At 37.0% G+C, this 13,091-nt stretch overlaps 1 protein-coding gene and 2 long non-coding RNA genes across 3 annotated transcripts in view; 1 reads left to right on the forward strand and 2 right to left on the reverse strand.

The window, feature by feature from the left end:
• Nucleotides 1–3,290, reverse strand: part of LOC110064073 (uncharacterized) — a 23,034-nt gene extending 19,744 nt beyond the window's left edge. The window contains exons 1-4 of the mRNA XM_089299017.1: nucleotides 2,479–3,290; nucleotides 1,282–1,377; nucleotides 988–1,098; nucleotides 1–70 (exon numbers count right to left, since the gene is read on the reverse strand). The exon at nucleotides 1–70 is cut by the window's left edge and continues 41 nt beyond it. Coding sequence (XP_089155143.1) covers nucleotides 1–70; nucleotides 988–1,098; nucleotides 1,282–1,377; nucleotides 2,479–2,815 — 614 coding nt within the window. The 5' untranslated portion in view covers nucleotides 2,816–3,290. The remainder of the gene's footprint in view (nucleotides 71–987; nucleotides 1,099–1,281; nucleotides 1,378–2,478) is intronic.
• A 2,643-nt stretch (nucleotides 3,291–5,933) lies between these two features.
• On the reverse strand, nucleotides 5,934–6,863 carry LOC149105245 (uncharacterized). Its single transcript, XR_016210140.1, has 2 exons — nucleotides 6,541–6,863; nucleotides 5,934–6,457 (listed from the first exon to the last, which is right to left on the reverse strand). It is a non-coding gene; the product is annotated as an uncharacterized LOC149105245 (long non-coding RNA).
• Nucleotides 6,864–7,201: 338 nt separating this feature from the next.
• Nucleotides 7,202–13,091, forward strand: part of LOC149105246 (uncharacterized) — a 75,847-nt gene continuing 69,957 nt past the window's right edge. Inside the window, exons 1-2 of the long non-coding RNA XR_016210136.1 lie at nucleotides 7,202–7,343; nucleotides 8,077–12,022. This is a non-coding gene — a long non-coding RNA (uncharacterized LOC149105246). The remainder of the gene's footprint in view (nucleotides 7,344–8,076; nucleotides 12,023–13,091) is intronic.

A 13,091-nucleotide genomic window follows, 5' to 3' on the forward strand; every position in this document is an offset into this window, starting at 1 on the left:
TTGAAGCCATTTAGTGTCTCGACGCAAGTGGCATGATGGGAGCAAGGATTGGGTTTGCAGAAATTTTTGTCTGAAAAATTGCAAAACACGTTTTGAGTCCTTTAACCCATTGACTCCCGGAGCTTTTTGTCAGAAACGCAATTTTTGGACATTTTGGAGATGTTCAGCCTGAATATGGCCCAAATTAACTCCAACCTACTTAAGAATACATTTACAACATAGGAGCATGCCTTTCTTTCCACTAGCGTCGCATGTTACGACATTTTCGCTCGGGCATGCCCAAAAATCTTTTTTATTTAACTTTCTCTCGCACGAGAGTCAATGGATTAACCCATAATCATTTCATTTATAACGCAGGACCCACGAGAACAGCAATGCAGTTTACAATTGGCAGCTTTCCTTACACACATCTTGTTAAAGATATATTAACAACAAAAACCTAACTTTAAAACCAAATATAACTATTTTAATACAGTTTTTTAAAACAAAAAACTGTAATTTTTTTTCGGAAACAGCTTCTCTATCACTTTTTACGACTTCCTTATGTTTTTTAACCATATACATGACTCGTGGCTTTTAGCCCGTAGTTAAACCAATCAAATTCCGAGTTTTGGACTTCATTTGCAGTAAGTCTTTAACAAGAAACAAGCAAGTTTGAATAAGAACCATACTAACATACGCTTAGTGGTTTACCAGATTGGTGTTTAACTCCATTATCATCAGGAGTATTTTTTCAGCCCCTTCGATGGCATAACAGTCCATCGCAGGGTTACCACCCAGTATTTAATTTACCGGTACCTATTTATACACTTGGGTTGAGAGAGGCACTGTGAGAGTAACGTGTCTCTTCCAAGAACAGAATACAATGATCGGCAAACATAGACCGACCCGGAATCCGAGCGCACAAATCAACTGCGATCAGTTAGGTTTATGACAAATAATTATAATTACACTGCAATATGCTAATAATTACCGGAAATCACCTACCTTGGCAAGTTTTTCCCGTAAATCCTTCAGCGCAATTGCATTTAAAACCGTGATCAACCTCTTTACAAGTTCCGCCATTCTTGCAAGGATTATAGTAACAAAATAAGGTGTCTAGAGTTCAGGGAGAGAAGGTTATGAGAATAGCACAATGCACCTACGGTATCTCACTGCGAAAAAATGCAATTCAAAGCTACAAAAGTATAATTAACTCCACCTCAGGGCCAATTTTAACTTCTTTACCACTTCAACTCACTGTCCTAGCAAGGTGGCATTGTAAAACCAAATGTAGCTTACCTTCGCAAAGCGGACCCCCAAACTTTGGAGGGCATAAACATTTGAACACATCATGCTCACCCATTGTCATAACGCCACCATTCTTGCACTGATTTCCTAAAGCATGTAAATGAACAGCTGATAAGTCATAAATTTAATTGTACCATAAAAATTATTTTAACTGAATTCCCGAACGGAATAAACTCTTTGGTATATACTTCTTGTAACTGGTCCATGAAGTCTCCCATTCGCCATTTAATTATCATGACTGACTATTGAATTGGTTCACTCGTAAAGTGCACTCTATCAATCGTTATCAGTAGTTCTCAGTATTTTTTTTCTTTTATTCTGATTACGTTAGATTGATTACTGGACGTAATAGAGAGTGAAGGCTTAAAAAATGTTTGACATAATCGAATCACCACCAATAAAATGGAGGAATCCAGCTGAACATCAAAAATGTCTTTATGTCTTCTGTGCCACCATATTCACCATCGACATCTGAATCGCAACCAGTTCCTCTCCCAAAGGATGTTCATGACGTAACAAAAACTGCTGAAACTTCTACAGCCGTAAAGAGGGTACCTGTTTACACGCGTTTTTAATTTAAAGTGTGAAAATCGAGTTCGACGTGACCCGGTTAAACTCGACACCGTGTAGAATAGGGATATCGTACTGGCGACCATCGTTTTTTATAAAATAAGGTTTGTGTTAGAAAACGACAGCGTTATATAGCAAATCAACCAGAAATGAAAAACGGTACAAAGACAACACCTTGTCTATTATTAATAGAAGGCAGGAAACATTGTCTGGTTTCTCTCCCCTGATAAGCAGTCAAACTAATGGAGCGTTTAGAGAAAACTAAAAGATAATAAGCTTTTAAGCCACGATTTCCTTATTTTATTGAAAGTTGCTGTGGGCGGCCTAATACGGAATGCGGATACTCACCAAATTACTCGTGCAACAAATCATGAAAGCAAAGCAAAACAACTTTAACACGACAGGGATCATAGAGGAGAAAAGGGGGACATTTAAGAGTTAAAATTCTTAATTAAGAATGCTAAAATCTAGGATCAGGACATCTAAACAGATGACATACATGTAGTATTAAGACATTCTGACAAATATTCTTACACTCATTGATATTCGGTTATCGTAGTCCACTGATCAAAATAATCAAATTTAAAGATCAAGGGAAGTTGAATTAGACCGGCCTACCTTCGTGGATATGTACGTGTAACTCGTGTAGATCAGCAGGATGTACAGGAGTACAGCAGGGATGTAGAGATTTGGGTTCTGCCGAGGGATTCGCCTCCGCGGAGAGTAAGCGCGCTTTCTTCTCACCACTTGTACGTTTTGTCTCACTCTGTGCTTTAAGTTTTGAAACGTGAAGTTGCCAAGTTTTTCCGCCAATGATAGAAATCAACGCAATGCATCTAAGCGTGTAATTAAGGATCATTTTTGTGTTTTCCGCAAAGTTGAGAATTCGTGACGAACCGATGTTAGTTAAAGTCGTGTTTCTTTCTTTCTTTTTTTTCATTTGAAGGAAAGGCATAATTCGGTCACCTGCTGAAACTCCAGTGCTTGTGATTGATTTTAGCTTTTAATTATGGATTTAAAGGTTCAAACCTTTTCACCCCGAACCCGCGTTTGCAACTCAGCGTCGGAAAAGCAAATAAAGTCAGAAAGGTTAAGAATAACGTTAACGGTAACCGTACGGCGAACGGCAAAAAAAGAAATTTTTGCCTTTCCTTATTTAGCCGTTTGTACAATAAATTGAGAATATTTCTATTTACTGTGAATAGGAGAGTTGCATTTTTGTGTCGGCTCAAGGATAAGTGGAAAATTAACAAAACAATCCATGTTTAACTTCGCAGACTCAGTTACTGTAGTACCTTCATTTGTTTTGTGCACTGAATAAGGGTCACTAGGGAACTTTATAAACACCTTTTGACGACTGAGAGTTCATACTATACTCTTTTTAAGAGTACTTAAAGGAAAATATGATTAGAATATAAATCCCTTACCAAACCAAACACTATCCTAAATGTATTTAAATACTATTTTTAAAGACTGTTTCTAACCTATTTTATGAAATAGATTAAAAGCAGGGCGAAAAGTGTATTTTTAACGTAGTTTTCGACTGCTTTTAATGGTGTTTAAACCTGTTTAAAACACTATTGAAACAAAATTTGAAATGTACTTTGGAAAGCTTTTAAAAATATAGTTAAAATTCCAAAACTCGAAATCCTTTGCTAAGTTTAAAAATATAATTAAAATAGTCTGTAACTACTTTAAAAATCTCTCGAGGAACACAGCATTCGGAATAAAAACAGGACACAAATCGTTTAAAAAACAGCTTTTAATCTGCAAGACTATTTTTGAACTAGTTTAAATGACAATTTTGAAAGTATTTTGTACAAAATAGGTTTAAAATAGGTGCAAAATTATATTTTTAACATATTTTTCGACTGATTTTAAAGGTGTTAAAACCTGTTTAAAACACTATTGAAATCCACTGTCTCAAAATATATTTCAATAGTACTTTAAACAGTTTAAAAATTAAAGTGGATCATATATGAAAAAATATGTCAAATACAATATAAATATATTCAAATAGCTTTAAAATAGTCCAGAAATAGCACACAGTAATATAGTATAAAACAGCATAAAAATAGCACAAAATAGTATAAAAACAGTATGAAAATACAGTAAAAATACAGTAAAAATAGTATAAAAATAGTATTAAAATAGTTCAAAAATAGTGTCAAAACAGCATAACAATAGTGCCAAAAAACACTTAAACTTACATGTAACTTTGCTCTAGCTGTGAACAGCACATGACATGCTAGAAGTCAGTGTAGGGCAAACTCAAGCTTGATGGGGGTGCTTGGCTCTACTTCTTTCTTTACTTGTATAATCAATGTATGTAGCTCTACACTTACTGTATCTGTATATGAAAAGCTGTAATAACAGTTGAGCCTGCGATAATATTTTTTTTGTCTACTGTACATGTATAAAAGGCTAAAAGTTACTAAAGTTTTAAAAACCAAAACATTTTTGAGTGTACGGTCATCATCAGTGGTGCATATTTTCTTTGTTAAGAAGAATTGCAAACAATGTAAAGGAGTCAAAGGAACGTGCATGTATCAATACCAATTGAGAACTTGAGGCTAAGGGTCCATTACTTAGTATAAATCATCTTCTATATCACTCATTTTAAGGCTAAATACAGGTTATTTACTTGTACTGGTATGCTATGTCTGCAGGGCTGTCATTAAGGGTTGTAAGCCGTAACACCTGTTATGGCTGAGTATGCTTGATTTTCCCTTGATGCTGCAAGTGAAATTCCCTGTTGTTTAGAGAAATCACCCACAAAGTAACAAATTTGCTATGGGTGTGGAGAATAAGGCTACAGGTGACTAAAAAATTAATGACAACCCTGGTCTTTACATGGGAACTATATACATTGTAAATGTACATGCAGTACATGCATCAATCACTTCTAATCAAGGGAACCCTTTGGCCAATTTAGAGGGTACAACTTATTGTGTGACTTTTGTAAATTTAGTAGGTGATGATCATGTTGTGCAAAGGTTTTGTTCATCTTTCATCACTGAGCAATGTCTGAGACTGCAACTAAACCCTGCATCATTTATGTGGTCCATGTTACAGTTATAAGCAAGTTGTAGGTTTGATTTTGAGTCATGGACTTGTTTTATGTACATGTACGAGTGCATGTAGCAATTAAAGCTGTACCATCTTATTGGGCCTACAGATATTCAGACTATGAGTAGTCCCGGCCTCTTTCAGTTAGTCTATTGTGTGTGATGCAAATGAAAACAGCGAGAAAAAAAAATGTTGATTTTCTTTTGTGTCATGCATGATACATAGACTAAGGGCCTCTTCATATGAGCCCGGTAACTGGCCAAGTGCTGTGTTGCAAAAGCGAAGCTATTTTGCCTAAAAAGTTTCGTCCTGGTTACCTGGGCTGGAGCATTCATATGGGAAAATTTTCATCCTGGTCACTGAGATCTTGGACGCAAAAACTGAGATCTCAGTAACCCGGCCAGCCTGGCTTCTCATACATATATGAACACATCAACATTTTTACGAAGGAAAGAGTGGCGAGGTGAGATCTCAGAACATGAGCCAGGCTGGTTGACCGGGCTCATATGAAGAGGCCCTAAGCCAAAGAGGGAATACTGGTAGTCTTAGGAAGTAGGGCAGGGAAAAACCCACATCCCATTGCCTGGGGCAAGTAAATTTTGCTCTTGGGCAAGTGAAAATGGAAGTTTGGAGGTCTGGTCAGCTGGGCAAGTGAAATTAGCCTCAGTACATATAATCTTGTGAATGATAATTTCCAATCAAAGCCTATTTCAAAACTTAAGACTGCAAAGATGAGCAAAACAGTAAGTTGAAAGTATGGACTAATTTAAAATCCAAGCATACTTTGTATCTGACACAACAATTGTGTCACTGTTGGTAGTTTCTTTCACCTAGTTTCATAGTGCCAGTAAACTCATTTTGTTATAGCCTATCACTGAATATAGACAGTAACTAGTAAATGATGTAGTTGATAGGGCATGAACCCTACGTGCCCATTGGGCATTAGTAATATTTTAGTGGAGCCAACTGAAAACTAAAATAAAATGGCCCACTGGGCAGCTAGATTTCATTTTTTTTTTTTTCCTGCCCTGGCAAGATGAAGCTTAAAAAACAAAAACCACTTGCAGTAAGTTATGGGGAACTCAAGCTGTCACAAGTCAAGGTCATGTGCAATTTGAGGTAAAGTTTTACAAAAACTACAGTATTCCATCATGAAAGATATAATTAATGTATACCATGTTCCCCTTGAAATAAACTTTGTAGCCGCAGTGTACATGTATGTAATATATGATCGATAATATTGCTATTTACAAGTTAACAAAAATTATCCCATCAAGTCGTAAGGTTCATTCATTTCCAACAAGAAACAACTGTACTTTCACTGATGTGGCATGACTGTAGTAGCTACATATAGCTTCCTTTCTAACCCTAAATTTAGTTATTTCCTCCTTTAAAAATTTACCAACAATTATTGCAGAATTGCAGCAATAACTTCGTAACCGGAAGGCAGTTGAAAGACCCCTATCAGACTCACAGAGACTTTGGCCCTGACAGGGTAGCACCACTCTCCATCTCCTGTTTCTCAAAGCTGAAAATAAAAACAAAATTATTTACTGCATTGTTTAGTTATTGCAGGGTTTAATATTTTTGCCTCCGTGTATGTTTTGCTACCATGTTCAGTCTATAAAGTTGCCTTTCCACTTGAAGAAAAACAAACTGTTTGATTCAACTTCCACAGCTCGCACTTTAATTTCCCTACGAAGAGATCGATCAGTTTATGCCATGTCAAGATAGTAAAATGATCACAATGGATGAGTAATTTACGGCTGCACAAAAATGGCATACACAGTTGCAAACATGTAACTGCCATATAACTGATCATACATGTATATAAAACAGTACCTAATTATGTAGACTGGACAAAGAACAATTCAAAATTCAGATCTATGTTTCATAGGCAATCATCTTATTCGATAAAACAGTTGATGGCGTTACAGATATGTTACATGTATTTACATGTGCATGCATCTTTTCGAATGAAAGACACACCAAGACAGAAGATGGTCGGCTTACCTCCATTTCCTTGAGACATTACCAAGTTGAAGTCTATCAGAAAGACAAATCATGGTCGCTGCACCCACGAGTCATATAATTCGGTTCGGTCCCTTAAGTTTTCGTCCAGTAGAAGGTAAAAAAACAAACAAATGAACTGTTGCACTGGTTTCAAACGACTGGAACGAAACCTCCGTTTTACACAGCAATTTTGAAATGGAAACAAGTCACGTGGTCACTCACATGATCTTTCATGCAATCACAGCTGACCAAAATGCTCGCATCAGAGTATTGCACCGATGGGTCAGCGGAAAATCGACCGGAAAATCCGTTTGCGCCAAAAGTTACGACCGCCAAAACGAAGCAAGAGGATTGCATCGATCGCCACATTGGATATAGTTCTTAGCCCAGGATTTTTAACGGTACGGTATCTGTTTATTTTATCTGCTTAAACTCCATTTTTTTGTTCACAGCCCTCGTAACTTTTTCAAGCGTATTTTCAGGTATTTTACATTGAGACATACGCAGGTAATGCTTTGGCGTATTCTTGTTTGGATGCGCCAAATGTTTATTCATAAAAGAAGCTTTCTCTTAGATGCATGGCTTTGCTCCAGACGTAACTAATCACGTACCAAATCGAACGTTCGACTTAACGAACTTTATCGAAATCAATCGAACTTAATCTAACGATTGGGTCCGAACACTCGAAGAACAAAATTGGGACATTCGAATGAATGGAATCGCACTTTGTTGTCGTGCGAAAATGTGTTGTACACATGTTCATGTATTGACTAATTGCATGCTATAACACATGAAATCCAAGCCTGCCAAGCTTGAATCAAGCCTGCCATGAACAGTCGAATCCTTCCATTTTGGTTGCGACGTTAGGTGTCACTCAGCCTGTATTCGCCCTATTGTTTCTATCGTTAATTTTACTTTAATTATTTTCATTCTTCTATATTATGGATGTAGATTTCTTGGCAAAAATGATATTCACACAAAGCGGCTCTGGAAAATGGTTGAAGGGCCTAGTGTTAGGGACTTCTCCCCATGCACATGTTAGTTTTGATCTTCAGTGGGGGATAGACAAGCATTCAGTGTAGTTCAAATTCACCAAATTTTTGATTAGATGAATGCACTACATTTATGTGGCAGGTTGGTATATTTCCAAAAAATATGGCTAAGCACAACAAAGGTTCAGGAAGAAGAAATTACCTGGCAAGAAGAAGAAAAAATAATGAAAGACGAGAGGACGAAGTAATAAGAGAAGGATGAAAACACAGAAAACTACATGTAGCTGAAGTATTTCATTCTTTGCAAGAAACTGAGGCAGATGAAACAATTAAGTTGGGAAAGATTTGCGGAATCAGTGTGATTTACCACCAAGGCGTTTTTATGTGGTCCAATGAGGGTTCGTTATTCGCTTTTGCTTGTAACATTTTCAAGAAACAGAGAAAATTTAACCAGTTACAGAATAACCCACTAGGACATGAATGAATGGGTAAGTGGATAATGCAGTTGATTCATGTACATAATTAATGATGAAATGTTCCAAGTCCTGGTTCGGTAGTTGTTGTTCGCGAGATCTTGAAGCTTGTGCTCTAGTTTGCAAGTTGGCATCCAAGCAAATGCACAAAGGCCTCTAGGTGTTCTGAAATGTTATTGTTGACAACTGAAAAATAAATCTTTTTATCATTCGATGCATTTTGTCTTCCTTTTCATTGGCTGAGAGCCCACCAAGTGACCTGTAAATAACTGCCTACAAATAATGATCTGCTCATGCGTAGTGCCGTGTAAATGTGTTTGCTGCAAATAATATTGAATTTTCCTCTCATGCGTAATTGAAACCAAGTTCTCAGGTGAAATAATTTAAATGGCAGATCGCTTCCCTGAGCTGTCAGAGAGTGATTTAAATGTGAAACCAAACTGGGTGGTCGCAGATCAATTATTTGCCTCAGCCTTCAGCTTCGGCAAATAATTGATCTGCTTGCCACTGACAAATCATGATATTTTGCTCAACCTCATCCAATAATAATTATTATTCACAGTTATTGTGAATTTGATACATATATTTGTTTGGTTTTAAAACCAAAGGAACCTGTGCTTTTTGCCAGCTTGCTGTGATGTTAGTAGTGAATGCCTCTTGTTAACAGATCAGAGCACAGACTCTTATAATATTAGCCTGGTCACAACATCTGTCATTGAAACCAACCACTAAATTCAACATAAGTCTGCTCATAACAGACTGGAACAACAACTTTTATCATTAACAACGGTTTAGACAAAAAAAAAATGGATTTCCTACATTGTTAACAATAATGACTAAACTGTTAAATGACTGTCAAATCTGGGAAACTGTAACTGCTCATATGGGAAACAAGAAAAAAAGAATTGTTTGAAAGAACAAAAAAAAAAGGAATTTGGTTGTGAGATCTTGATTTTGGTGTACTTTGTGAGTGACAGCACTTTTGCAAGATCCTGAAGCATGTATACCATGATGAGTGACCACAATAAGTAACTGGCTGATTACTACAAGCAATTTTCTTTTTCATATTCAGTGGTTGTCATTTCTTGTGATTTGTTTTGAGATCTTTCATGTGCACACTGTGAGTGGGACACTTTTTGCCAAAATTACATGTATGTAAATTATGTAATCTTGAAGCATGTACATGATGACTGACTACAATCAATAATTTGCTAATTACTGCAAGCTAGTTACATGTACCTGGAAATTTTCATTTTAATATTGAGTAGATGTGATTTTTTTGTGATTTGACTGTTAGATCTTAATTCTGGTCTACTTTGTGAGTGATGGCATGTTTTGCCATTAGGAGTGGCCCCAATCAATAATAAGTAATGTCAACCAATTACTTGGATCAATTTTCCTCGAGTTATTAGTTGTTGCTTTCAGAGATTTGATTGCTTCTGGTAAATTTTTAAAGTGATGACACTTTTGATAGAACTTACATATTGTGCATGTACATGCGGCCTAGCACACGCTCTCAACCTGAACCTCACTTGTGAACAAACATGGCATCTGTGACCATGTCCTTTTAGAGAAGACTGGGATTTACTTTAACGCCTATCGAAAAACTCCTCTGAGAAGTGCTGGAGTTGTTCAGTCTTTGCCTGGCATTTTGGTTATAAACAGTGCTTGATACTTCGAGAAAAAAGAAAGACAGGAATACATGTACATGCAGGGCGGCAAGAGAGTGCCTTTTTTTGTGAAAAGGTTTGTTTGTCCACAGATTCATGTTTTTGGCTTGGCTAAATTATTGATTAATTTTGATATCGAGAGAGTCTTAAAAGCTTACATGTACACACTAAAAGTGTAAGTTTTTTGTTTTCCTAATTTTGCATTTGTTTAGGTGATGTCTATTCCAAATATTTTGTTATAATATGTGAGTTTATTTATTTAATTCCAATAGAGTAATGTTTATAATACAGATTCCTAAACACTATTCACACTGCACTCTAAGTTTTATATTTGATGTTGGAAGAGACTCTTACATTTACATGTAGGTCCTAGTTTTTGGGGCACCCAAATTTAAATTCCTTATGCGTGACCACTTGGCACAGAGTCAGTGCCAGAATGACAGCCACCGCTGAGAGCTATGAAATAGCCAGTTCCTAAGCCAGAACCTGAGCATATGCCTGTGTCCATTTGGTCACCAAACAGACTGTAATGTCTGCTCACCTGTGATCTCTTCTATACTAAAACTGGAATTTATGGTACTGGTATTATGTCACCAAATGATGCAAATCGTATGCTTGGCAATTATTTCTTTAAAGCAGTTTTGCAGGAAGCTTTTAGAAAATTCAAACTGTCAGCTGATGTTAAAAGTTCCCAGAGGTTACAGCCGATAACACTTTTGCATGAGTAATCACAGCATAATAAACAAAAGTTAAGACCAAGTTCCTGGCAAACAAGGCCAAACAATGATTTAATGAAACAAGAGGGTCTGGATCTGATTTACAGTATAAATTTACAGGTAAAGATTCACACTGTTTTTGTCATAACTTCATGAGATTAACCAAGTGAAGTGGCTTAGTCATGAAATTGATTCCAAGAAGGAACATCAAATTTACATAGTAGATATAATATACTGCTTGCAAAACTAAATCAAAAACTTTAGACGACATCCCACATTTAAATACTATCCTCTAGCCATAAAAGGGCCCTCTTTCGGGGACTGAGGCACTGGTGGATCATTTTCAGCCAGATCTTTATTTCCCCTTTGAGAAGTAGTGCAGCTGATTTCTGGGACTGTCTTGCTCCAAAGAGCTTTGTCCGTCACAATGTTTTTTGAAAAGAGAATTTAGGCTGCCTCTGGCTTTCACCTCTGTTTTAAATGCAAAATGGTCTTACATGTAATCATGCAGTGGATGAAGGGCTTGAATCGCTTTCAAAATTACTTGGTCTTCTCCCACCGCCCTTTTGAAACATTACATAGTTATTTTTAAGCTATAGCTATTCCATTGTTTAATTTAAAACGCTTTAGATTAAGGTTAATTTATCACTTTGGAATAAAGCAATAGTTATTTTTACACCCATTGTTTTGTAAATCGATTGGTACCCGTATCAAGAAATTACAAACTGCCAGTTACTAGTCTGCAGTACAGACGCCTTATTGGGGAGCGCGAGTTAACGTTATGACCTCGTTATGACCTCGCGATCGTTCATCCGTGGTAACTTGCAAACACTTATAATCAAACAGCCGGGCCTGGCGTCACAGTATGGAAAGCGCATCAGCAAGATGTTCACGGAAAATTTCATATTTTGTCCCTCGAAGGCAAATATTTAGAGACTTCAAAACATATCTTGTAATATAAATGAGCCTAAACACAGAATAAGCACATGGCAAATTACAGAGGTGTCAAACTTTGCGAAGCGGAAACCGTGATGCAGGCCTAAGACCTCTGAAAATTTTGCTATAGCACAGTCTAACGGCTCAACTCTACTGTAAATATCTTCAAATAACACAACAAAGAAAGGTCGAGAACCCGAAAAGACATGAAAGCATGACTGATCATCGCAGTTATGCACACAACTTAAGCAGATGTGAATTTTTTTCAGGCTTAAATTTCACAACTGCTTAAGGTATCATGGTAGGTGGATTGGCGCTTTGAAAGAAAATCCCATCAACCTATACATTTTCTGAAGGCTTAATAGTTATAGAATACAATCATATCTTTGAAAATTTCTAAAAAGTTATTGTCGCAGTGATATTAAAAGAAATACCCAGAAATACTGCTTCGCTTAAACTGGTTCGCTTCCGCGTGTGAATTATCGGAGCGGCACGATTTACATCGGAAGTGTTTTCTCACAAATCACCCTCAAAAATCGTGTCTGCGATTTTCCAGATGTGATTTGGTTTTTTTTCTACACCCTCCTAAACTTTGATATTTTTAATGCGGACATTTCCTTCTACAAAAGAGGCCATAACTTTGAAACGGAAGCGAAATTAAACAAAGCCCGACAGGGTTTTTCGAAGGAGGTATCCTGGAACATACCTGCCGATTTTCAGCCAATTCCATCGGAAGACGCGCGTAAACGAACTAAAAATGTTCATCCTTATATGCAGTTTTATTTTATCGAGAAAAACACGAAAAACCTTTCATGAGACTTGTATGAATAGGTGTTAAAAATCCCCTCCACACTGACAGATGTCGGCATGGGTCAGTTTACCACAGCAATGGGTTATGACAACTTGAAATAAACAGACGACTAATATTCTGGCGCAGGGATAACAATGGGTTGACAGGCCTACACAACTCCTATCCACGTGTCATAGCCGCTTTGAGAGTTTTGCTCGAACTAGTATATCTTTGAGGATCTGCCCGTTTTGTATTGTACGATAGGGGGATCTTTGAATATTTCGCTAAGCAATAATCCTGTTTTTAGGAGGACATTTCACCAGAGTAGAGCCGTTAGAGGTCATAGGTCTGCGTGGTTTCCGCTGCTATCCGCGTGTAATTTGTTGAGTTTGACACCTCTGTTTTTGGCCACGTGCTATTTTTTTAGCTCATTTGATTGCAAGATATGTTTTAAGCTCTCTAAATATTAGCTCTGGAGGGACAAAGTTTGAAATATTCCGTGAGCATGTTGGTTACTTGCATTTTGTATTATTTCGCCGGGCCCGGCTGTTTGATTTACTGTTGCAAGTTAT

The sequence above is a fragment of the Orbicella faveolata genome, unplaced genomic scaffold (genome assembly GCF_042242905.1).
Source record: "Orbicella faveolata isolate gen_17 unplaced genomic scaffold, um_ofav_v1 contig_34, whole genome shotgun sequence".
Taxonomy (NCBI): Eukaryota; Metazoa; Cnidaria; class Anthozoa; order Scleractinia; family Merulinidae; genus Orbicella; species Orbicella faveolata.